This window comes from Chaetodon trifascialis, chromosome 5, assembly GCF_039877785.1.
Source record: "Chaetodon trifascialis isolate fChaTrf1 chromosome 5, fChaTrf1.hap1, whole genome shotgun sequence".
Classification (NCBI taxonomy): domain Eukaryota; kingdom Metazoa; phylum Chordata; class Actinopteri; order Chaetodontiformes; family Chaetodontidae; genus Chaetodon; species Chaetodon trifascialis.
The window spans coordinates 20,802,501-20,830,064 of NC_092060.1; the positions used below are offsets into that span (position 1 = coordinate 20,802,501).

At 42.8% G+C, this 27,564-nt stretch overlaps 1 protein-coding gene across 3 annotated transcripts in view; it reads right to left on the bottom strand.

Annotated features, from left to right (window-relative positions):
• The window catches only part of drp2 (dystrophin related protein 2), a 156,951-nt gene that overhangs the window by 52,089 nt on the left and 77,298 nt on the right, over positions 1–27,564 (bottom strand). For 2 of the 3 annotated variants that reach the window (XM_070961965.1, XM_070961967.1), the window contains exons 3-4: positions 22,830–23,004; positions 3,165–3,321 (exon numbers count right to left, since the gene is read on the bottom strand). In XM_070961965.1, coding sequence (XP_070818066.1) covers positions 3,165–3,321; positions 22,830–22,876 — 204 coding nt within the window. In that variant the 5' untranslated portion in view covers positions 22,877–23,004. Of the gene's footprint in view, positions 1–3,164; positions 3,322–22,829; positions 23,005–27,564 lie in introns of those variants that run through there. The other variant, XM_070961966.1, reaches the window with a different exon arrangement.

A 27,564-nucleotide genomic window follows, 5' to 3' on the forward strand; every position in this document is an offset into this window, starting at 1 on the left:
CTCGTGTGGGTGAGCAGCATCTTTAAAGAGAACAGGAGCATCCCCATGAGACAAAAGCACCTCATTCCACAGTGTCTTTAATGAGTGGTGAAGAAAGGGTAAGGGAATGGAGGAGATAATGAGATATGAGACACGGTATAGGGCTTAAGGATCCAGGTGTTTTCAGGTGTGTCGTCTGTTATTACTAATAAATAGGCTCGCTGTGCCACTACACTGACATGGGCAACACTGGCTAAATGAAACTAATATCTTTCTTAATTTCCCTCCTGGGTATCGATGAAGTTTCATATTATTTTATCGTATTCTGGGAAGAGTGAAAAACATGTCCGTGCATGTTTTTCTCTGCTCCCAACTGCAGCAGCTGCTCTTGGCCGGGTGACATGAAATATATCCTGAGCAAGCTGTTAAAGCTTCATTTGTCCAAAGGCCAGAATTTTTCCAAGCAGACACTGTGGGGACCGGACTTTGAAATAAAAAACATAACTTAATTAAGCCTAATTAGCCTGTTATTGTTAAATATTTTCACTTTCTTACTAAATGAATCATTAATGTGATTTTTATGAGCCTATATAAGAGTGAACAGATGCATAAAAAAACAAGGAAAATCCATAATGGTAACAAGATACCTGCGCCAAGGAGGCAGTCAGTGCTCAGTATAAAACCCACAGTTCAGCCACGAATGAACGACTCCAAATCTTAGTGAAAAGCTCTTGTGCTGCTGTCGGCTCCAGGGAATGGCCAGCTTGGGAGCTGAGCGGTTTGATGGCGGGTCCATGGAGTAGAGAGGACGGGGTTGGAGAATAATTCCATCCTCAGCGGGTGAACTTTAAATTCTGGTCTTTTTGGTCCTTGTCAGGGGTTGGCCAGCTAATCAATGATAACGCTCAGGATGGAATGGGCCTCTTCCACCAGTGAGCAACGTTAGATGTGCCCAATTTCTGAATTCGTTAATATTCTACGGACTGGATGGGAAGCTTCGGCGGTCCACATGTGGGTTGTCCTGCTACGAAAGCACAATCAAACTGAAATCAATCAAGCACAGTCTATACACAGCAACCGAGACCAGAGAAGGTGTCTAGGAAGACAAGATAAACGAAACACATGAAGAATATGGGGATTAAAGAAGAAGAAGAAGCCTGACTCATCCGAAAATGTGATTTGGTCTGGGTTGCACTCGAGGGTCCTGCACAATCAGTTGACAACCAGCAATCTAAGTCAAATTATAATCCCCAGGTTTAAGAGGGGGTTGTTCCCGGTCCTCAAAATGAGGATGAAAACATTTATTGGGAAGATAAACAAGCGCTGATTTGTGCCATGATCAATGAGGTCTCAGTCTCTGAGCTTGTGAGCTTATGTGCCCTTCTAGGCTCACAAGCCCTTGAAGGGATTTACCGGCCAGTTCAAATCACTGAGCTGTGGAGAGAGGAGGAGGAGGAGGAGGTGGCTCAGGCCGCTGTCAGCAACTCCAGCTGATGTTCCCTAAAGCCTTAAACTTTAATACTGAAAATAAAATGGCTATCAATCCTATCAATTTACCAGTGGGCAATTTCACTGTTAACTGACGAAGAGATGAAAACAGGTGAAACAGCTAATCCTCATGTGGCTCAGTGTTAATCAAAGTGTGTATATTCACCAAAGAGTCACTGATTTCTTTTTAAATCATGGCTGCACTGTGCAGACTGTGTGCCTGTGTGCTCTGAAGTGTCGCCCTTTGTCCTGCTACAACTAATCCCCCCGGGCCACAGCTGTGAATAAGGACGAGTCAACATGCCTGCTTAAATAAATCACAGGATGGCCCAATGCTGAAAACTCAAAACCTTTGAGCTCAGTTGAAAATTTTGTCAAAGAAAAATTACTGGCTTATTGTTCAATCCAGACCTGCAGCAATTAGTCAGTTAGTTGATCGTCAGAACTACTTTGATCATCAATTTATTGTTTTGAGTCAAATTTCAAGCAGAATTGCCAAAAATTTGATGAACAAATTATAGTAAATTAGCTGCAGCTCTAGTTCAGTCGAGTCAACTTAGAGTAAACTCATTCCTAATTTCCTTAGCAATGATGAAATGTGGAGTTGGAGCAGCTTCATCTTTCATCACGTGATTTCATGTCATTTCCAAATGAAACGATACAGTGAAGAGAGGGATTGAAATCAAATCCCTCAGACTTGATTGTATCACTCAAAGCGGTTGTTGATTGGATGAACTTATGCATAGACCCGAGTTCAAGATGAGCCGTCAGAGCTGCGTTCATGTTGTACAGAAAGTGATAAAGGCAGGATTTTAACATGAAACATATATTTGACATAATGAAGCAAAACTCACGCAGGAACACAGGATTAGATTAGTGTCTTTAAAATCATGTCAGCACTCGACCTCTCATATCCAGAAAAGATGCATTCGCACTATTTGTACTGGTTCTTGGCACTCTCACCACAAACTGCAGTGCACATGCCCCCACCTCCATCAATGGTATCAATGACAGCTGAATTTGGAGAAAGTTTCAGCTACTCAGTATTGACTCTGGCTGGACAGTAAGCTCAGCATTGATCAATATCTGTGAATCTACACAAGCTGCCAGCACTGACTGTTATCTGCAAACTCCAAACACTCTATTCTCTTCCTCACCTTCTGAAAAAGCATACGGCACATTATACCCCACTGCTCCACATGGTTCTTTGCTATGTTAACTGTCTCCAGCAACAAAAAATTCACAGTCTAATATCACACAATACAAACGCTGCCTCCAAAACCATTGGTCTCTCGACGGCCAGCCTCTCACATCTCAATGACAGAGACATCACATGCATTGCACAGATGATTGTACGTGACCCTGGGCCCACCCTCAATCCATTTTTCAAACTGCTCCCACATGAACACAGATATAAGACTTCAGAGTGGGAATGGGCGATCTGTGCTGTAGCAACAATCTTGTCCCTTCTGCCGCACACAGGACCGAACACAAGATCCCTGTGAATAAGCCTGTTTTTATGCCTGTTTGTATCTATAGACTCAGCCATAGACTCAATTTATGTGAGTGCATGTTTTTGTATGGATGTATGTGTCTTGAGAGAGTAGACATACTGTGGAAATTGATTTCCCCTTGGACAGAGTAAAGACTCCATCCTATCAATATTTGCACTAGAGAGGTATTATGGTCCACATTACCTGGTGGAACTCCCTCTGGTGCTGGACGGCCCCCACGTCGCCTCCTATGGGCAGCTGCTCCGACAGCTCCTCATCCTTGGCTGTCAGCCATTCTATGATCTCCTGCAGAGAGACCTGCAGCTTCCCGCTGTTGTCTGAGAACGCCTCGAGCCGCACCCTGCCAGGACACACACACACACACACACACACACACACACACACACACACACACACACACACAATTAATTCAGCAAGCAGAATTCATTCACCAACACACCAACCAAAGGCTGCACATTTGTGGTCACTGATTCCCTTCATCCAGAATGTCAACACAGTATTAGTTTTGCCACATGCACAACTTCTCAAAACCTCATTAAAAAATGTCAAATATATAAGATTTAAACTTTTAATTGCGATCCATTCATGATGCATGGGTTGTCCTGTGACCTGCGGACGGAGGAATGACACAGGCCTTTTTAAATCAAATACGTCTATTCTAGATGTCTTCACGTCAAACTGTCGGAATAAACATTTCGCAGGACCTGGTGGACCCTGTTACAGTGAAAAGGTCAGCGCTTTGCTGTTGAGCGAATTATGTAGAGAAGAAATATGTTGGAAATCTGTCACGCCCCGCTGATCATGTCACTCTGGACAATGCTGTATCTGAATCAGGGATGCTGGAAGTCAGTCAGAGTTATGGTTGCTGAGAGAAAGTCAGTCTATATGATGACGTCATACTAAATAATGCGTGACATTCAAGGTGCTTGCATTAATTGGAATGGCTTGGATTCTTTATAAATAACAGTTATTAACAAATTGAACTAATTTCAGGACGATTTACACTATAACAAGCAGCAAGAAACTGTAAATCAAAGCAGCTACAGCAAGCACAGAGGCAAGAACATGAGAACTGCAAGGAGAAGAAGAGGGGGTGAGGAAGAGGCAGTGTATGGACGTGGAGGAAACGGACTTTCAATAGAGGAGACCAGCATATGTGTGGATCTACTGATGCACATTCAATCCGTGGAGGACTCATTCATATGAGACAGCTGTCACTCTGTCTGTCACTATGAACAGCCACTGAAGTCTGAAGTGTAGCTAATGAATGAAATCAGGCTTCATAATCAAATGACCAGTTTTTGTTTTGCATCTCTTCTTCTGTAAAATCACTGTCTGTCTGACAGTAACGTGATGTCTTTGGTTACTTTGAGTCAGCGGGACACTTGAAATGACATACGGCACTCCCTTTCACACCTCAGTGTGTTTAAATCTCTGATTTGCCACAAGATGCATCACTTTTTAGGACTTATTATAGACTGATTTTAAGGGGGTGCTGCAGCCCCTCAGCACTCCTCCTGCGTCCTTTCTGAATGCTGTATTTTAGCATCGTCGTAAATAATTTTTGAGCAAGCTTATTAATTAACCATTAAATGTGTTGATGGCATTTTTATAACTGACTGTTTGGTAAACCCTCCTGTGGACTGCAATCACCAATCATATCTTAGTAATTGCAACCAGGCACAACAAGCTTTGGATTTCTCTGCATATTAACGCAGCGTGCATGGGCCTGTAGTCAGCCCTATGCTCAGGATCGAAGGAGTTTGAAGGTGTCCTTTTCTTAGCTTTTCAAAATCAAAAAGATAAAAAATGAAAGCAGTAGATTAAACAGTGTGTTTATCTACTCTAACCTAAGATGCAAGCATGAGCAATCTGGCTAACTGTCTTACCACTGTAACTACAAGTTATCTAAGTCAGCGTTACTTCCAACATATTAGCATATCATTAGCTTAGTGCATGATTTTGTGGGGTTACAAGTTACCTTGTAACCCCCCATATACCTTCACTATATGAAAGTTGCTCATGGATGCTATTAAATCAGAGCTTAGTTCACATTTTTCATTATTTCCACATCTACCCTAACCCTAACCCTAACCCTAACCCTAACCCACATCTGCTTGAATAATCTAGAGAGGATGCTTTGTGTTGCCTTAGCCCCAGTCATTAAGCATGATATCATGTAGCCATATTGCTTTATACTCAACTGCATTTATTTGACAATTAGTCTCTTTGCACTCTCAGATGAATAAAAGATGAATACTAATGTTTTAGGCCTATTATAGGTCAAAACTGAGCCGATATCTAACAGAATTTCTCTGGAATACAGAGGCACAGTGAGTAATGTGGTGTAATGACAACATGGAGCACTGCGGTGAGAGTGACAGTTGACTGCTCTGCTTCAGCTTTGCAGGACTAGCATGGAAGTGGCTTTGATGTCACACCAATAAATTCAGCTGCGAACCCCAATGGAGTAGTATTGACTTGCATTCACACACGAGTGAGAAACGCGTTCCACAGTAGAGATTATTACAGTCTGCTACCGACGGACACATTGTGCTACAAGATTATCTACTACAGACGACTAGTGTCTACTACAGAAAACTACGGTCTACTAGACAACTGCTGTCTACTAGACAGTTCAATGGTGCAGAGAGGCAACCCCAGAGGGAAAAGGGGTCCATTGGTTGGTCCTGCTCGTCAGGACCACCAAACCATCAAACAGAATTCTTCCATCTGCAAAATGTCTTTCAACACAGTCAGCACCAGATCAACCAACTGAAGATCCAGTTGAACCAAACGTGGTATCAAAGGGATCAACTGAGACTAAGCTACTGTGTCTCCAACTTGGAAGGAGAAATTTGCACACGGGATGAGCTTCTGAAAGCCAGCTCTCAAGAGACAAACAGCGTTGAGACCTTGACAGCGCAGCGCAAGGAGATGAGCGAGATGGCAGAGAACCAGCAGACACTGCAGATGACGGTGAACCATCTGGAGCAGCAGCTCCAGCAAAGGGACACCGAAATCGTGGATCTCAAAAAGGAGAAAGACCATCTCTCTGACATGCTCAAAGAGGCCACAGACAGCACCAAAGTTCTCAAGGAGGAGGTCCAAGATGGAACAGACCTCGTGCCAGGAGATGAGCGAGATGACAGAGAACCAGGAGACACTGCAGATGACGGTGATCCATCTGGAGCAGCAGCTCCAACAAAGGGACACCGAAATCATGGTTCTCAAAATGAGAAAGACTATCTCTCTAACATGCTCAGGCCACAGATGGCAAGTTCTCCAGCAGAAGTTTGCAGAGCAGCTGGCCGACAACACAAAGAAATGGGAGACGATCATGGAGCAGGCGGAGAACCTCGAAAACCTCTGCGAGACACCAAAAGGAGGCAGCGGCAAAGAAGAAACACAGCTTCTGGTCTCACGTGAACTGTTTTAAGGCTGGACAGATAGAGGGTGACAAGGTAGAGAAGGAAAAGGGGAGACGGAGGAGAGGAAAAGGAAAGAAAAACAACAGAGGGAGGACAAGACAAAGAACAAAACTGAGGGAAAGACAGAGGAGAATAATGAACTTTTCAATGGCTGCATCGGTGAGAAAAAGAGTGATGGTGACAGTGAGGTGGAGGAAGCTGCAGGTTGCTCAACTTGTGTAACAGCGGGTCCCTCTTCCTCCTCCCTTCACCCCCTCGACCCTCCCCCCTCTCCTCCTCACCCCACCGTGTCGTCACCTCCCCTCCAGCCTGCCCTGAACTCCGGCCTCACCCCTTCAATCCCTTCCTCCCCTATGTCCAGCCCCTCCCCCACCCACACCCACACCCCTACACACCCCGAAGTCTGCTTGCAACAGCTGTCTTTTCAGCTGGCAAAATCAACTGTGATGTCTGAAATGTCTGAAATCAGGAATTTGAGCCTCAAATCTGCCATTGCTCTCACTGTACACTGTAATATATATGCGTTGTATGAGAGCGGAAAGTTTGACAGGTGTAGCAACAGTAACTGGCAAACCAGCTTAGCAAACCTGTGTGTCGGGTGTGTTGTTAGGTATAAACAAGTATGTGGAATTGAGTGACGTACGAGGTGAAACATGCATTTCCACCATCCACAAACACAGTTTCTTAATACCACACTATACATAACCTGCAACACTGTTCAACCACAATGCAAAAACAAAAGTAAAGTAAAACAAGCAGATAGAATGTATGTTGTGACACATGCATGGCAGGCTGACAGACAGAGTCAAATTGGTGTTGTAGCAGGTTTTTTGGAGTAAATCAGAAACAAATAAAAGAAAATGTATTTGCTTGCCACCTGCCAGCAGCAGGAGAGATGTCTGAGGGAACCACTGCTCTTCTATCAGTGGCACAGCTGGCACTAAAGGGGTGGTGACGGGGGTGCAGTGTGAAAGCATTTCAATTACACACCAGAAGCCAGCACTCAAATATCATTATTCCTGCACATCACAATTTGCCAGCACTGTCACATCAGACATGATGAGTTGGAGTGAGAGCAAGAGTCAGACAGAGAAACAGACTGACTGTCACTGCTCACAACTATAAGGCAGGGGAGACATTTCAAAAATATAATTGGACTGATATTCATATGAAGGTATAATTAAAGTCAGAGAAGCACTTTGAGATTTCTAGGTCTGAATGTAGTCAAACACAACAAATCACAATGATGCAGTTCTGCAAACATAGGGTTAACATATGCACTGCTAAATAAGGAGTAAAAAAAAAAAAGAAGCTCAGCCATTAACTCTCAGCCTGCACCATTAGTGTGCTACCATCAGCAATGTCGTGTAAGTGACTCAAAAAGAACTGTGAGGCAATTTCCTGCCAAAGTGAATTTGGGACAGATCAGTTCTGACACATGAGGGATTAGGTATCACTTCAGGGGTGCCGGTTGCTGGAAGGCATGTGGGAAAAGCTTTGAGACATTAAGAGAAAAAAGACGGAAAGGTGAAATCAAGCTTGTAAGTGCACATTTCAGAATTGATAGGCCTCTTTGTTCAACCCTGTGTCAGGAAGCTTGTGTGAAGCAGACCGTGCTGTCCCCTAGCCTCTTGTTGCCCCTCCAGCTCAGCTTGTTGTGGTAATTGAATCAGAGAGGAACTGTTTTTTCTGTGGCCCCTACAGAACAGGCTCTCAGTCTGTAACAGGCGTGAATACACACACATAAATACAACACGCACGCACACACACAGTGTGAATGGAGAGGTTTCCACCTCACATAGGAATAAATTGCGGCCTCATATAGGTCTACGTAAGGTCATCCATCAAAGGATGACCCTGGCTTTTTTGCAGAGAAGTTGAAAATGATTCAAACCACACAGGAGATCTTTGATTCTCACACTCATACAGGAAACGTGCACAAACACACACTCACAGCACACTCGGCCATCACTGCTGCTTCCATTACACACACAGAAGGTGAGGCAAATAGAGCGCTGTCTGTGCCGTAATGGAAGCGTCGTCACATGTCGGGTGCTGCCAAGACCAACTCTTACCCTGCTAAGCTGTAGGGAGGCCAGCTAAATGTTTGCCCGTATAGGAGGCTGACTGATGCTATTCTATCTCCAGTGGAAACATCATGATATCAGTTTAAGTGTTATTTATGGGCCAGGTGCTGCAGCATTAGATGCAGGGATTGCAGGCGTTTTGAGTGTGTGTGTGTGTCCAGAAATGCAGGGATGAAAGGACCAACAGAGGAAATGGACAGGGTGTGTATGCTCTTCTTTGCACAGACTAATTTGAACCAGCATTCATTTTTTGGTTGCTCTGGGCCAGAGCAACAAGCTGTAAACACACACCCCAGCATCACACCAAAGTGTATAACACACCTGCTGGTCCACATCAGTCCACTATGTCTGTGGCACATTTTTACATTGCCTCAGCATGAAAACATCAGGGGTGGGCAATAAATTTCCAGAGGACCAAAGACCAAACACATATGCAGATACTGTATATCTTATGTGTTCTGTCACAAAATATTAGATTTTTACATTTCACATTAATGTCTGCCTATAAAAGCCCATCAAACACAATCTGGTTGTTCAGTTTAAATCACCGTGAAGTGCAATTGTCGGGTCTATTTTTAAATGCATGTGTCCCCATTTCAGGCCTCTAAATACCAACGAACAGGCTTGATAACAAGGGCAGCAAAGATCAGTGCACACACATACTATTAGCATGCGCTGATAGATGCTGTGTGACACAGGACCGTGACATGGGACACACTCAACAGTTTCAAGACGGAAAAACTTAAACTGAGACTAAAGATTGGAGACTTTTTCATTCCCTGGATTAGCTTCGAGCAAAGGATTCAAAAGATGTAAAATATGCAGCCCAACAGTCAGGAAAGCGTCCTTTGTTGTGAATGTGAATACACAGATGATTCATGCTGCAACAGCTGAGGTACCGATCAACGTCCGGGCGTCCTTGAGAACGACACCGCTACCAGCTCAACTCTGCTGTGGTTAAGAATCCTAATCGAAATGTTTTGGGTGTAAACATCGAAGTGTGTTGCTGTTTATCAGACCTTGGATTTTGTATTCAGTGTTATCACAGTTGGAAAATCTGTTGTTTCTGTTGTGTTCCCACATTTCTTGACAGTTAACAGCCAAAGTAAATAACATGGTCAAATAGAAATCCAACTCCCAAATCAGTCAGAGAGATTACAGAGAGAGGCTTAGCGCTCAGTTAGATGATTAATTAATGCATAGGAGATAGGAGTGGTGTTTCTGCTGTTTTAGGAGAGAGGAGCTAGCTAGTGTGTTGCCTCAGGGCGCAGAGAAGCTTTGAGCACAGCCCTGCCTCCTTTCTTCTCCCTCTCTCTGTCTCTCTCTCTCAATTTCATAGATGTTGCGAGAGCAGGCAAAAAGTGTGAGGGTGTGTGATGGGCCACGTTGACACAGCAGCACTGCATTTAGTTGAAAGGGTAGAAGATTCAAAAGGTGTGTATGTGTACATTTTTCCTCAACATCTCCAGGGATGCCACGCTGTGGAACCCTCAAATCAAAGTCGATTGAGATGCAACGCATTTACTGTGTCATGTTGTCACTTTCGGCTGGTTTGTTAAACTTAGGTTCCAGCTTGGGCAGACTAACTATCGAGTTTGGGAAGAAGTCATGGTGGAGTTCAGAAATATGTTGAAAGAGAAAGAATAAGAAACAGGCTTGTCTGTGTTGTGTTGCATTACATTGCTTTCTGTTGTTGTGCATTGCATAGCGGTTGCATTGCATTGTGTCACCGCAGAGAGGAGGTACACAGAAACTCTAATACTGTAATACTGAAGGCCATGTATCGTAAAGATACTACTAACCACGTTTATGACTAGAAGGGCACTCAGAGAGGGCAGACCTCAGCCAAGGCCAACAGTTCAACTCTTCTTTGATATGCAAATCTGCAAGAGCAGCACCACGATATATTTCCAAAACTACTAGAATTTCAGATTTGGATTTGAGTCAGAGTATAATTAATTGCATGATATCTGTATATTTATTTCTCTCTAGCCACACTGTTACTACTGCTGCTTTCTGTACAAAAGTTTGGGCAAATGTATGTGTTGACTACCCCACAGGATTACTGGTACCTGTGAATGCGGACTGTGACGTGGAGTTATCACATTTCTACAGTTGGGTCTCTTTTGTCACTCTTGAACTTCACCGACTGCATTCTTAGATGTATGGAATTTATCTCACAATGTTAATGAAAGTGAAACATGCATCCACCCTGTGATTCGGATACGCTTCAAAAACAATACTCATAACGTTCAGTTAAGAAAAATTCTGTTTAGCTTTGTTTTCTTTAGGCAATTAGATACTTTGGTTTAGGTTGAGTAATGTTAAGCTCACCACCAAAGAGATGACCAGAGGGCATCTTCACAAAGAGTTTGGACCAACAGACAACTCTCAGCAGAAGTAGCAGTGAATTCTTCACTCCATCACACAAAGCAAAGAGCTAGTAAAGGTGTGAAGAAGTCATTTTTGCACGGCTCATCTCAATCCCGAAAAACCAATTTGTGATTTCCTGTTTTATTGAGTCACGTCTCAGTTACTCTAATGCAAACCAAACTCTTCCTGTTGCTGCGTCACACTCAAAGCTTTCCTCTGACAACTTACTGGAGAGCTTTTACTGTGAAGCAGCTACAGAAACAGCTGTCTCAGTGCATTTTCACACTTGTTGTGTGTGCTTGAGCCAGAATTTGATTGCCCACCCACCCTCTAAACCCACCGAGCAATGTGTGGTGGTTTGCCAGTTTTCCTGTCTTGACATATGAATTAAGGATGGACAGCAATGTTTGAGTGGGTGAAGTCAAATGACCACTGGCCACAACAGGAGAACAACCACCTTTACCACCCCGGAAAACAAGTCGACCTTGAGTACTCTTCCCTGCTCACACAGCTGTAAGATATATTATTATTTCCATTTTCTGTCTTACAATCCAGAAACATTACCAGTGGGGTTACAATGACTGACTGACTGACTGACTGACTGACTGACTGACTGACTGACTGACTGACTGACTGACTGACTGACTGACTGACTGACTGACTGACTGACTGCATGAATTTTTTTCCTGTTGCTCTGCAACTGCACACAGAAAACATCAGAGTTCAACTAGAAACCATCTCAGATTATCTGGTTCAGGTGCATTCAGGTACAAGTTTTCAAGGTTTCAAAGTTTTCAGATTTTTTCCCACGTTCAGTCTAGTCAGCTTGACTGACAGTGGATTTCTGAGTCTGACGTTGATAACTGGGAGTTTAAAAAGTCCATAATGACATGTCAGCCAATACTTCTTTTCTAAATAAACACAACATAAACAGTGTTGATACAGATCTGTTAGATTTGTTTTTTTGTTTGTTTGTTTTAGATTTTAAAGATAGAATCCCAATTCCAAGAAACTTGGGACACTGAGTAAAGCATAAGTAATACAGAATGTGATCACTTTTCAGTCCTTTTTGACATATACTCAACAATATCTTTAATATTTTCCCTCACCAACTTCATTGATTTTTGTGCATATATGCTTGTTCTGAATTTGATGAAGCAATTTGTTGTTAATTATCTGCTGGTGTATAAACTGATACCAATATCTCTGAAATAAGCTAATGTTGCCTCAAAGCAACATGGTTGCCGGTTCGATTCCCGGGTCGGGCCTTTCTGTGTGAAGTTTGCGTGTTCTTCCCGTGCATGTGCAGGTTTTCTCCGGGCACTCCGGCTTCCTCCCACAGACCAAAAACATGCTCATTAGGTTAATTGGTGACTGTAAAATTGCCCCTAGGTGTGAGAGTAAGTGTGAATGATTGTGTGTTTGTGCCCTGCGATCGACTGGCAACCGGTCCAGGGTGTACCCCGCCTCTCGCCCGTTGATGGCTGGGATAGGCTCCAGCACCCCTCGCAACCCTGAAAGGGATACACGGTATAGAAAATGGATGGATGGACGGATGGATAAGCTAATGTCAGTGTAGCTCAAATTCAGACTATACTACCAGTGTGAAAGCACTCTTTGGTACACAGGTATGCAACCAACTGCAAAGTAACTCTGAACACTTGGTCTACATAAATGAGGAAATAACATAAGAAGATGCAGCCAGACATTAACCAGTTGAACTGGACAAAAAGGCACACACCTGTCGCCTTGCTTGATGCTCCTGCTTTACTCAAAAGGCTTTTAGCTTTGGGCAAATTGCAAACCACAAACATGTCCTCCAGGCAACTTTACTCTGGTGTTTCTGATGTATGGAGACGCACGTATGGCCAAATCTCAGTAAAGCCCACCAAACTGATCCCAGTGTAATTGAAAGTCAACAGAAGAGCCAAGAAACCTGATCAATCTCACTTGGGGTAGCTATCCTTCAAATGGACCACGTTGTACAAAATTAATGCAGCCTACATTGTAAGGCTGTTGCACGTGGTCTCAAACGGCAGCAGCAGGTAACTGAAAGGTTCTAACTTCATTATTAATAAATCTGATAGCTGTAAACTGCAAACAGCATGTTCATGTTTGCCAGCCTTTCCTGGGATTCTCTGTCTTTTCTGCTTCCCTGTTTGATTTTCTGCACTGTAGGGGTATGGTTTGTCGCGTGTGATGCATTCAGGGACTTCTCTTGTGGTGATGGAGTTTTACTGATGCCTTGCCTAAAGCGTCTCTTCCAAGAGCCATCTTCCCGAGATTTGTGGGAAACACGTTTGACAAGTAACAGGAGCAGACCAGCCACTCGGGCTGTTTCCCACAACTGGAAATACTGTAGACGTTTGAAGATTCACAGCAGCTTATGCCCACGGGTGAAACACTCCTGTAACAAATTCTTTACAGCTGCACAAGGCAGCCTTTGCATGCTTTTAGATCCAAATTAAAACGCAAGATTAGAAAATAAGATTTATGTGAAATGAAATAAATACGTAGATAAACATCAGTATCCAAATCACAGGATCTAAAATCTGAAAACTGCAAGGTGATTGTGGCTGGTCTGAAAATACACTGAACATTACACTGTGATGGAGTAAGACAAGGCTAATTATGTAGCACTGATGCATCCAGCTTTGTTCTGATTGGGAGTTTCCTTACTGTTATTTAAAAGGCACCATTAACTCTCAAGTTTCACAATTATTTGCACAAATCAAACAAATCCACCAGCTCTCAATTAGTGTAAAATACAGTTTTCTCCATTGCAGTCTGATTGCGATGCTGTCATTTTAAATAGATCTTGACTGAAGCAGAATTTAAACGTTCTTCATGAGAACACACTCTTCCTCCTCTGTAACAAAGTGACTTACTACTATAATTAACCCACATTCATGTCCTGTGTGAATCATGCGCTCTTCTACAAAATAATCATACTTAGAAGACAATTTGCAGCCATAGAATCCCAATTGCTTCTGTCAAGTATAAAGATTTCTCCTTTTTGAACAGACACGCTATAGTGAGTGCGTCATGTACTGCTGAGAATACTCATTCACTGTGTGCCTGCATCAGACGCTCCACACTGTTATGTAAAGACGTGAATGAATCTTGTCCGTGGAAATTGAAATGCAAACGCAAACATATAGACGTAAAGGAGCACGGCTGTGTTCACGGACACACACTCTGATGATGATGTAACATCTAATAAATGCAGGGCAGTGTTAGCCCAGCAGAGATCGGAGGAAGTGTAAGAGGTGCGGCGTGAAGCGGAAATGCTTGAAAATAATAAAAGATGACAAAAGCACGAGAGTCGCTGCTGGAATGGTCTTAAACCAGAGCGCTGTATGTTCAGTATATGTGTGTGTGGAGACCATAAAACCTTGATAGTATTGCTCGGGTTTATTTGTGCTGTGTGTAAGTGGAGATGCTTTTCATTTGAATCAGTATTCCTTTTTATTGCACGTGTGTGTGTGTGTGTGTGTGTGTGTGTGTGTGTGTGTGTGTGTGTGTGTGTGTGTGTGTGTGTGTGTGTGTGTGTGTGTGTGTTTTCATGGGGATGTAGATCAGCGTTTCCATTAATGTTTGAGGCAGCTCATTTCTTTTGCCGTCATTCACTCTCACCCAATATTCAAGCCTATAGCTTGAGACCAAACTGATTTAACTGATTTTTAATATTTTAATCGTAAAACACACACACCACCTGATGAATCAGTCAAGACACAGGACCACACACACCAAATGTTTATACTAAACAATTTCAGAGTCACCGTTCAGGGACATGGGATCTCACAGAAACGTGCGTCATCAAACGTGACTTCAAAAGTACAAACATGGAGACGGACTCCTCAGCTTGCGCTTTGCACAGAGAGAAAAAAAAGAGAAGATTTATGTCATGGATGGACGTTGTTTAATAACAACAACATCCATCTGATGGTGCTTCCCAGTCAGTTCATTGGCTGTTGTGGGTTTCTGCTCAATTTTCCATCACTGCTCTTTTCACACTATGGGAGTTCGGGGAAGCTCTGATCCCGCCGGTAACACTAAGATTATGTCTGTAAACCCCTCACACTACAGGATCATTTGGGCAGATAATCTGTTCAGACCGGCCTCGATTTGAAAACACGATTGCTGGATTGCCAATATCGGCCCAGTTACCCTCTACAGTGGGACCACAAGCCTAGCTGCTCATCTCCTGCTAACAGTGACAGTGCTGCATCAGACTTCCTGATAGTTACAGAACATGTTCAGTATAGACGCCGTACACTCTGCCTGGTAGACAAGGAGCTGACAGGAATTTCCATTATTCAGATATTTCAAAGGATTTCAAATTACCTGCTTATTGAAGAGATATTCAAGACTGGCACCCCAGAGAGGAATGGGGGGATTGGGGCAGACAATGCAGATCACTTTGCGAATAATGGCTGCTCATTATTCAAGCCACAAGCAGCTGCAGTACACGCTGGAGAGTTGACGTAAGGTAACGTGCAGAGCTTAGCGTACAGCAGCTCAAGCCACCACCTCTCAGTAAAGCCCTCCCCAACCAAATAAAGAAACAATAATTATGCTTATTACTTGTATTGCTGGTGGTGTTGATGTTAGAAATACAATTATCACAATAGAAAAGCCTGCCAAGCTCCAGATCAACACAGGGATGATGTGGTCAGTTATAATTTATGACTTCTTTCAGTTTTGACTTGAGGAGGAACTCTTTTGTCCCTCATATTTATTCTGTTCTTTGTCTATTAATGAGCACAGTATTGCATTTTTCTTTACCCAGCAGTTATTGTTTGCTTAGCCCGCCTCGCACTGTATGACTGCTTCATTCTTAATTCATTCCAATTAATCAGTTAATTAGAAACATGGGGAAAATATATTTATGTGTTTGATTTCAAGGTCAGTGTGTTGCAAGTTTTAGGCTTGAGGCCTTGAAATACACACCATGGAACAGTTTTCATCACAGTACTTTACAAACAACATTTATCTAACACAAACTGGTTAATTGGCTGTGAGATTAATGTGATTTCATAAATTCATTGTTTGCAGTGACAATGCCCTGTAAATACAGTAGACAGAGGCAGAAAAGGGAAGACCATCTTTACAAAAGTTGTTGTCAAATCCACCACTGGCCAAGGTGAATTACAAGTGTAATATCAATAGCAACCAATATCAGAATAGTAGATAAATGCTGAAACTGCTACTAATTAGTTTCTTCTATTAAGTGTGATTAAGAGAGCAATATGAAGTACACAGATGAATGGGCAACCATGATGCCATTAAGCACGATTTGTCATATTTTCCTTCAGTCACCACTTTTTGAACAAGCAAGTTCAGAGTGATGAAATGAAACCTTGGGTCACAGGTGTCACTCAAGTACATGTTTTGGTACAAGTAGTGTTTCGCTGACTCACAGGTAGAGTAAGTGTTTTTTTAAGGCCATCCAGCTCTTAGTGATCCATGTTCGCAAAATTCATGATTAACACAGCAGCAGCACAAGATCAGAGAAGGGCAATTCTTGTTTCTATGTAGGAACGTAAGCTGCATCGGAGTGCTTCTGCGTGTAGGTGAATGTGCAGGCGTGTTGGCATCTTTAAAGATGCGATTTTTAATCCTAAAAATCTAAACAAGATTGGATTGACAGGTTTTTAATACCTTGATTAAAGAAGGGAAAGGATTATGTAATTTTTGGCAGTAGGGGTCTCTCAATGAGAACAATAACAAACAACGTTGTTGTCTTCAATGTTACACAACCACCACTGCTGATGAAAATGAATAATCGGACTCTATCACAAGTGAGCAATACAAACAATAGTATAACAGTAAAGCAGCTAGCTCCCTTTGTGGCGTACAATCTGGTGTTTCCTGTCTTTCTGTGGAGATTATAGCAGCTGGAGGAGGTAAAAGGTATATGATGCCATTGAAAGACAACCAATAATGGTAGAAATGGTCTCGTCATTTCAAGACATTTTAATGCACAAATGTTACATACTACACCATTAAAACCAGGCAACAACTAAATCTAAGTCCCCGTTTTATGATGCTGTCAACAGTCGGTTAGATCAGGAACTGTAAACACAGCAGTGCAACTTAATATAACATAGTGATCATGGCTTTCATGTGACTTGTCCTCCTTTCACCTCCATGCAAGTCTTGGTTTGCAGGTCTCCAAGCAAACAGAGCTAATGTACAAAGTGCATCTCCAATCCTGGAGCTTTCATTGTTCTTGCAGCTCCAACAGCACACGATGTTTTCACTCCTTTGGGGATTTGATTTGCTCCACATACAGCGTGCCTGGGTACAGTGTGTGCACAAAACCTGATTATATTTTCCTGCTACTCAAACAGACACTGTAGTCCAATCCAACATTGTCTCTAATCTGTGCAGGACCACCTCTGATTTGTTCTGCACCAGATGATGGGTATGAAGGCACAGTTCAGTGCCCTCCTCACAGCTTCACTCTTGTTTAATTTCAAGCTCTACACACACACACACACACACACACACACACACACACACACACACACACACACACACACACAGTGGTAATTCATCAAATTATTCATGGGGCTCCAAATTCCCCGTTGGTTTGTTTTATCATTACAGTGTATCAAAGTTTGTTTTCGTCAGCTCTGCCACCAGATATGGCGTCTGTCCCACAAGTCTCAAAGCTGTGATTCCATCATATCTTCAATCCCTGGTTTACCAGCCTTTACCCAGTGCGATATACGTGACGTCAATGGCGGTTTCTCAAGGAAAGGACAATGGGCTTTGCGTGAGGGCTGAATTAAAGATTGTGCGTCTGAATGAACCAATTAAGACCACAAAAATTGCCACTTACAAATGGAAAACCAGGGGATGCCAAACCTGAAATGTGGGTCACGTTTGCAATATTTGACCTACGAGACTGAGCAAATATATAGGTAGCATTCTGGAAAATGCTGCTTTTTTCTTACCCTGAAATAAACCACTGAAGCTCAAAATGATACTCAGGCAGCAGCAGTAACAGCAAAATCCATTCCTTCAAGTGACTGAATGATTGATGGCTGAATCCCCGAGTCCCACACACACCTGCCATCCCATCCCTATCCCCTCTCGCAGCACTTGGCTTTCACCCCCTGACCTTCAACAGTAAAAATTATCATTAACATGTAATTGGAGCTCAATAAGTCCTGCAGGCATTGTACAGTAACTTGCCAGAGGGCGATGCAGGGAAAGTGGAGCACAGAACAACCAAAGGGCATTGCACTAAGCTGGGCTGTCAGTAGACGGCGCTAGCAAAGGAAGGAGGAGAAGAATAGAGGTGAAGGAGCGATACGTACAGAGAAAAAAACGCAAAAGCAAAGAAGAAGAGCGGGAACATAAACTGAATGAGTATAAAAGAGACAGTGAGTGATAACAGCATCAACAGATAACTATAGTGGTGAATAGGAACATTGTGGTAATGACAAAAACAGACAGAGACAAAAACAGACTCAGAGGTGTCCCCTTGCCCTCAGACAGACGCTGGGCGTGGGTGGATGGCTCTCTGCAGTTATCTGAGCCATGCGGCAAATAAATTCATAACATGCCACTGAGACACCCACACCAACCCCGGTGGGCATTCCCTGCAGAGCAAAACAGTGGGCACCTTACTATGCAGCACGGCCAGAATCTCAACAATGCTTGACATTGTGAACAATACAGCCGACGCTGTAATCAGCTATGTTGCATGTAAAATCTATTTGAAGAACTCTTACCTATAACTGACAAAGCAGTCTGTGCTAATAATACACTGGGGGAGATTTGTGATGATTCAGCATCAAGCTGTCGTGTGTTTGACTGCCACAGTATGCAAGTGCAGGAATGGGATGCAGTACAGCTGGTCTCAATGGAAATACGCCTTGATCTCACTGCTAACACCAACGTAAGATGAGCGGGACGTGAGTTACGAAATAACACTGATGAGAACAACCCCTTTAGTTGACCTTAAAAAAAATCGTTCAACATTGGGGGTAATATGCTTATTCGTTTTCTTGCCAAGATTTAAATAAGAAGATCGATAGCACTCTCTTACGTGTACTGTCAATAAGAAGCTGCAGCCGGTTAGCTTATCTTTGCATAAAACACTGAAGGAAGTAGTCATAAGCCTTTTTTCAAATGTGTCCACGGAGATGGAAACAAACAAAGGAATGCCAGATAATTCCCTGATTGTTCGGTGAGTGAATTACACAAAAAATAGCTCATCCATTTGAAACACACACCATCTACTTAGTAAATAGCTCAGCGAATTCACGGAAACCTCCCACACTCTCATATCATATTTTCTTACACAGTAGTTACAGATGGCTGAATGGCCTCAGCAATATGCTTGCTGTAATAAATGTCTGTTTTATAAATTTGTAATCACTCAGCAGTGAATATGACAGACATACCGCACTCAACATACGGTGTTGTGGTCCACTGGTTTGGGGATATTATCCCAATCCTGCATAAGACATTAAACCACAACTTGATATAGCACAAAGCACACAGCAATAAGAACAGCATGTACATTTTTTGCCAATGGCATCTAAACACTGTTTTCTAGTGAATAACACATGCTATGCAGCTGGTGAGTGTGCGTGGACTCACTCACAGTGTAATGATTTCGTCTAATTTCTATGCAACATGCCAAAGAAGTGATCAAACCCCTAACCTTCTGTTATCAGGGCTGAGTCCAATTAGCTGAGCTACACTGTGTCACACTGATAAATTCCCTGTGCCACCGCCATCTGTAAACATTTAGCAAATGCATTTTGTGCGCTATTTACTCCTTATCTTAATTTGTTAAATTCTCTGGGTGTTTTCAGCAATGGGAGAACACAAGTGCTTTCACACCATCGTCAAATTTTGGAAAACAGTTTAACCTTTTAGCCGTGCTGGTGTCAGTCAGTCCACCACTTTGGTCCCGACTGAAATATCTCAACAACTACTGAATGGGTCAACATGAACTTATGTACAGACATTCGTGGTCCCCGAGGGATGAATCTTACTGACTTTGATGATCCCCTGAGTTTTCCTCCAGAGGCACCAGCAGGTTTTCACTTACCCAGTGAAATATCTCAACATCTACTGGACAGATTGGCGCAAAACCGATAATCCCATAAGCCTCTAGTGTACCTTGTGTTTAGTAGTAATTAATAAATGTCGGCATACTAGCGTGCTAAAACTGATACGCTGACCACAACTATGCTGACCAGTTTGTGCCGAGTCCCGACAAATAAATAAATCCATCCATCCATCCATTTTCTATACCGCCTATCCCTTTCGGGGTTGCGGGGGGTGCTGGAGCCTATCCCAGCCGTCAATGGGCGAGAGGCGGGGTACACCCTGGACCGGTCACCAGTCGATCGCAGGGCACAAGCACACAACCATTCACACTCACACTCACACCTAGGGGCAATTTTACAGTCACCAATTAACCTAATGAGCATGTTTTTGGTCTGTGGGAGGAAGCCGGAGTGCCCGGAGAGAACCCACGCATGCACGGGAAGAACATGCAAACTTCCAAATAAATAAATATCTTGGTTTTCAACATCCACTACAAAATGATCCTGGTTTTACCACAATTAAAATAAGAAAATTAGTATTATACTTGTTTTCTGCACATAGACTTTCATCATGTTCTGCCCCACTCATTATTACCAAAAAAAAAAAAAAACCATGAACAATGCACACACGTCTGAACTCAACACTGATTTGTCTGTTTGTGTCAATCAGTCAGTCAGTTGTTGGTAAAGCTGTTGCTCGTCTATGAGTCATAAGGGAAATGTCACAGGCTCTTTCTAACAGAACCTGTCAGTGTAATAAAACAGGTTTAATAAAAAAAATGTATGCTTACAGTTATCTGTCAAGCAGAAGAGAAAGTCTGTCTTTTCTAAAGAGCTCTAGGAGGTTCACTCCTACTTTTAGAAAGTTCCATAATGAGGCTGTGTGAATAGCATCCACGGAGTTGAAAGATAGGTTTGCTAAGCACTGAAATAAGTGTCCTCCTACCTGATGTAAACACCTAGTGTTCATGCAAAAGCCTGAATATGTGCACATGCATGAATGTGCAGAGCAGTTTAAGGTCCTAGTTTGAGGGTTTGAAAATATACTCACCCTATGCCAAACAGCAACATGTTAGCATTGTCACTGTGTGCATGTTAGCATGCCCATGTTAGCACTGGGCACTTGGGCAGCTTATAGAGCTGTAAACAGGTTGTAGAACCTTAGCCTTGATAGGAAATGAGCACCAAAGCAGAACAGAGGAAGTTTCACTTAAGTCAAGTAAAGTATACTGTACTGTAAGGTGTAATGCATGAGAGTTCAAAGGATAGAAGGAAGCAGCCGGGACTTTCATTGGAACAGAGCCTCAACCACCTGTCAGTCAATGCCAGACATGCCATTATAAAGCCAGTCGTCTGCACTTGTCCAGCCGTGGGCACTAAACGCAGTCAGACATTTCCTCTGGACAGCACTCACCCTCAAGGTTAGACAGCTTTTCAGTCAAGCTCTTTCTCATTCATTCATTCTTATATTGTTCTTTCTCTCTGCCCCACCCATCTCCCTGCATCCCATCTCTCTTCTCTGATGATTTAATACCAGCTGTCTGGTCTCCCTCCCTCTCTCGCTATCCCTCCATCGACTCCTTCCTATATTCCTCCCTTCCCCCCTTCCTCTCTCAGCCTGATGAAGTCAGAGTGCAGCTCGGGTATAAACAGCCACTGCAGGCCATCCATAGTGATCTCATTACACAGGACTGCAGGGGAAACTGTCTTAACCAATTTCACAACTATCCTTCCTTAACCTCCCCCTCCCGCTTCCTAGATGCATCAGGGTCAAGTAAGCAATTAAGGGGCCAATTGTCTAAACAGGCTGCCAGTTGAATTGAAGAAACAGAAATGATGCGGCAAGCTTGGACAGCTTCCAATTAAGCATCAAAGAACAACATGAATGTCCTCTAATTGTTTTGCACTGGAAAACCTCTTAAGTGTAACTTGTGCAATGGCAGTATTAACCCATGCAATATCAATAATTAATCTGCTGACTGGAAAGAGTACTGAAATATGCATTACTGGGTGATAGCGCATTATTAGACATTACTTTTTTTAATTGGTTGAAAACTGAGCGTGAACGCGAACAAGAATCGTCAGAGGGAAATGGAAAGCAAAGAAAGAGAGAGAGAGAGCATATATAGACTTAGACATCGTTCGGCTTTTTTCCCCTGTGTCATGGGCAGGGCAGAGACTTGGGCACATTAGCATTGTTTCACCACAGATACAACAACAAAAGGACAACTGCCAGAGCAATTAAAAATGCAATTCTCATCTATCATTCAATTACAAAAAAATATACATTTCCTGTCAATTACGAGTCTATAAATTAATGACCTTGGTTAAGCCAAAAGCCGCCAGACTCATTTAAAAAAGGCTTTTGCTAGTTCTAATATACATCTCTATACAACTGTGTGTGTGTGCAGACAGTGGCTAATTCACAGCAACTGGCTTACAGAGGGATTTGTTTCCATTAGTTTCCTGTGACACAGGACCATGTCTTGCCTTTTGGTTTTGTGTTGTGATCTGTCCTTCAACTGAAATGTCTCGAGTTGTGGCTTAAGAAATGTTCAGTAAACCAGAATGTGACATTGAACAAACAATTTGTGTAAAGCTGAAACTGAGAGGATGTTTCCTTGGAAAAATCTGTATCCTTACAAAGTAATGAAAGAAAAGAGCATTTCTATGTCTTTTGAGAAAACCAGCATATAGGTAGAAATGTAAAGTACACAGTACACAGCTTACAGTGATTGTCGCTGCAGAACGAATGATCTCCACTTAAGTTTCTAAATGCAGCCACTCCCTCGTCTCAGACTCAATGAGCATCTTGGCTCTGAAAACGTCCATCCCGACACACTGTTACAGTAAACACCACTGTGAATGTCCTCTTACCGGATGTTGTGGGACTTGCGTTTGATCTCGTTCCAGCAGAGGTTCATGTCTCCTGTTTGGTGCGAGCCACCTCCTCTCAGTCTCCTGCACTCAGTCCCCTCCTCCTGCCCCTCACCGTCCACTGTGGACTGGCACGGCACACAGTGGCATCCCGGCCACGAGGGCCGCCCCGCAGCTGAGAGACACACACAGGGACACAAAAAAGAGAAACAGCAGGGGACACCCAGGTCAGTATTACAGTCAAGTAATACAGTGGGATTAGAACATTTCTGGCTGTGGTGACCTCAGGGGTACTTTCGAGCAAGACACTGCAGAGGAGAGCTACCACACTTCATCCCACAGACCCAATTCAAGGATATATAAGCCATGTTAAGACCATGTTAGCTCAGCAGCAGGGGTGCCAATGCACAGAGATCTGACAAAAAAAAAAAAAAACAGGATCGTCTGAGAAAGACGAGCTGAAGCTGAACTCAACTCAGCAGCTCAACTTTGGCTGCAGCACACTCACCCGTCAAGGCTCCGCACTGACCAATCAAATACATGCAAGCTCACATCCCTGGTAGATTACTTTGTAACATGAACTGATTCTTCCTACTGTTTAATTCACAGTCGTCGAGACAAAAGATGAAACGATTGCTACAGTGGCAACTTTCCAGAGCAGTGAAGTCCTATCTTATACACTGCTGTGAGGTGTTGTGGTGTTACTGTAGCGGAGAGTTATTCAAACTCGTTGTTTCACAGGCGCCTGTGGTAGCACGCCCCCCACTTGGCTATTTTTGACGAGAGACTGCGAAAACACCAGTTTTCATGAGGATTGTCTAATTTTTCTATGGACAAAAACGTACTTTATGGCTTTCACACATTTTAATATTTAAAGACATTTATGTCAAAAAGGACTCCAAAATGACAAATATTTCCTCAGAAATAGATTGTCTTCATCAGGCTGACTGTTAGCTTAGCTTAGCACAAAGACTGAAAACAAGGGGAAACAGCTAGCCTGGTTCTGTCCAAAGAACAAGATCTGCCCACCAGCACCTCTAAAGCTCACTGGTTTACACGCTTTATTCTGTTGCTTAATCCATACAAAAAACTTGAGCATAAAACCAACAATTAGCTGTGTTAAGGGGTTATGTGCTATATATGTCTGGAGTCCCCTGCTGGTTGCCTTGAAACTGGTTTGAAAATGTCAAACTATTCCTTTAAATCTGCTATAATCGATGTTGAAGAGGTGGCAAACATGACTTAATAATAATGGCTGCATATGGGAATTATCAACTTTTTGCTGATAAGTTTACAATATCAACCGGAAAGGTGATAATATGTCAGTGGCTTCTGCTGTCCCTGTTCGTTCTGGGTTTAAGTCTAGACCTGATCCATGAAACATACTAATCCTTAACATGAATAATCTGTCTAGTGCAGGCCGAGGAAATGTATACACTGTTTAGGTCAGATCCTACCTACCTCCTATTTCTGTTATTTAATCAAAACATCAGCAATCATATCTCTACTGGTCTACCTTTATATATAATAAACCTAGAAAGCTGAGTGCAAATAGTAACCATTGCTAGCTGAATAACTGCCCTGTGGGTAGGATAGAAAACCTGCATCATGAGACACCAGCAGTTTTATCCCATTATTCCATTCCATTAAATTGGAAACCAACACAGACAAAAAGCCTCTTTTTCTCACAGACTTTTAGAGTGAGGGGGCATGTGGGGTTGGACTTGAAGAGGTGCAATCCCCTTGATGGAACATATCAAAGTGGCTGCCCATGTACACAAACATGCAAGCACCATCACCCATACACACACACACACACACACACACACACACACACACACACACACACACACACACACACACACACACCTTAATAAGCAGCATTGAGGGCAGAAGAAGCTTTTCCAGGTTCACAGGTCATGATAAATCTTGCGTCTGGTCACTGAGCTGTCAGAGGTTTCCTGTCTTATCTGTTCATTTCACAACCTTTACCTCAGCAGCAGCTGGGCCTCTCAGCTAACACCTTCAGCCTTATAACACACACGCACACATGCGCAAGCACACACCATAACCAGCTCCCCGTGCGTTTGGTCAGAGGGCTCTTATCACATCGTTTTTTTAAACTAGTCAATCCAATTCTTCCCCGCTGGCAGTGTCAACCTCTGACCTTGACACCGGCAGTCAGTCATCCATCTACAGCAACACACAGACATAAAGAGCATTACCGAGACACAAGAGGAACCATTAAAAGCTCTTTGAAAATGTGATATCCCAGAGAAAGCTGTCCTTTCCTTGACCTGCTTGAGCCACCTCTTGCACTCTGCTGAAGTATGTAAAGCACAAGTAAATTCCCAGGGTGCACTGCAGGATCAATGTAAACGTCTTTTTATGATAACATTTCAAGATTTTCAAAAAACTGAATATTGCCAACGTTTTTTGCTTATAACTGTTGTCAGTATGATAAATGCAAAGTTATTAAACCAGGGTTTGTTTTTTTTCGATGGAAACACAGGTAACAGTAACTCTGGGGTGATACTGATAAGACTGGTAAACATGATTAAACAAAGCCATAATTAAGCACAACAACACTTGAGAACACCGACAAACCTCAAAGAGTGGGTTTAGATTGACGTCAATGGGAAAAACTCAGCGTTGGTTCGTAAAAGAAAAATGAAAGAGGGGATCCATCCACCCAAAACGCTGCTGCGCTGATGTCCCACCACACACGAACAAGTCCGAGCTGCTTCAACACAGACTGAACTGCAGATTATTTGATTTTTATATCATCAATAGGTAATTTAATATTTTATTTCTCCATGTTTAAAAAATTATCCCTGTTCATTACAGCTGCAAGGGATTGTCTGTTAGTTAGATTAGATGAACTGATTGATATCAAAATATCACCTAATCCTTTTGAATCATTTTCTACAAAAATATTCAAATTCTCTGGTGTTAGCTTCTCCAGTGAGAGGATCTGCCTGTTTAAATCATTGTAGGCTAAATATCTTTGGGGGGGTTTTAACTAAAAAATGTGTTTAACAGAGAATTAATCAAGCAGATTTGAAAAAGTACACCTTTACGGTAAATAGACAACTGCACTATTTGGTCAAAGTGCAGATTTACCATAAAAAGACATTTCAACCATTTATTAGAGGCTCAAACTTAAAAAAATAACAGTGTGGCCAGTTGAAAAAAATAATACTTCTTTTTTCTTGTTAGTGCCAAAGGGAACCATTAAGGGGTTAACATGTCCACCTCACTCCTTCCCTTTGAGTACTTCTCTCCGGAGCTCTGGTGGTTTGTCTAAAACAAATTGAGCCCGAAGTGAACCACGAAGAAAGAACTACTGTTGCAGTGTCAACATTTGAGTGAATGACTCCCCAGTGAGAGAGTTGGTATACTCATCCCCGTTCTTTATCTTGATCCTCCTCCTCCTGCTCTGTACATATTCATTCTTCTCTCTCCCGTCCTCGTTCGTTCTACAGGACACCTCACCTCCGATTGGGCGGATGGGTTTTATTTTCCTTTCCCGTTTCACATGAATCATTACCATCTCCTTCCCACTGCTGTCTCTTCTCTTCCTTGCCTCCCTTTTCTCCCTCAGACAGCTCCTGTTAGTGTAGGTGAGTGTTGTATGAATCAGCAATACCCTGCACATCCCTCCCACTCTCTCCTGCACACACCGTCTTTTTTCCGTCGCTGGATATAAGAGGTCACGTGTGACTCTGAATACTGTTAGTGCTTCAAGCACCTCACTTGAGCTCAAATACCTCTAAAACTGATAACTTAAACTCCTTTATGTTCTGCGAACAGATTTGATTCACTTCACTGCTGTGTTTGTGAATAAAATATGGAAGTGAATGCAAATGAAGCAGGGGAGGCTCCACATGGCACAATGAAGTTTAAGAGCAGAATGGCAGCATGATTGTTTGTTTGCTTTGGAAAGCTGCCTCTTCGAGATGTGAAATGGAGTCGAACAATGACAACCATCAACCACGCCACAGCTAACACCAAGGGAATACCCCGAGGGCGAAAGATAGCTCTGAGAGGTTTGTTTCTGGAGCGAAGCGGGAAGTGAGTGACAGACAGCCCTGCCAGCGACCTCAAATCTCTCTTCTTTCTCCTCAACTTTTTCCTCAGATAGCTACTAGCAGGGTTTCACACGAAGCCACACACTCATACATCACTGCAGTCGGTGGTATGCATTTATAAACATCTTTAAATATTAAAAAAAAAAATAAAAATCACTTCTCATTTTGGCTGCAAGACACATTAAAGCCACTGCAATAGGGAAATGACGTCTCCAAAAATCATGTCATGCAAATGTCTCGATTATCTCTGTCCTGTTGGCACACATCTGCATCATGGAAGCATGTATTAGGTGGGTCTGTCTCCCGCTTTAAACTTCAAAAACATGAGTCAAGCTTTAAACATGCATTATTTACGGCCTTGATCGGATGTGGCGTTGCTCAGTCGAGCGTACGTACTGCATGTTTTCCAAAGATGCTGAAAAACCAGCAGAGATTTCACTGACATGCCACAAAGTGACACAGACAATATTCATCTTGCTGCTATAGCTACAGCTCTCACCTCCATGCACTCATAACTGTTTCCTACAGACATCATGACTTCACACTTTCGAAATTGCCCCAATTATGTGGAGAGCACTGATAGAATGTCTGCCTCTTGTTCCCTTTTTTTTTTTTTTTTCTTGACCACTCGAGTCCAGGGAACC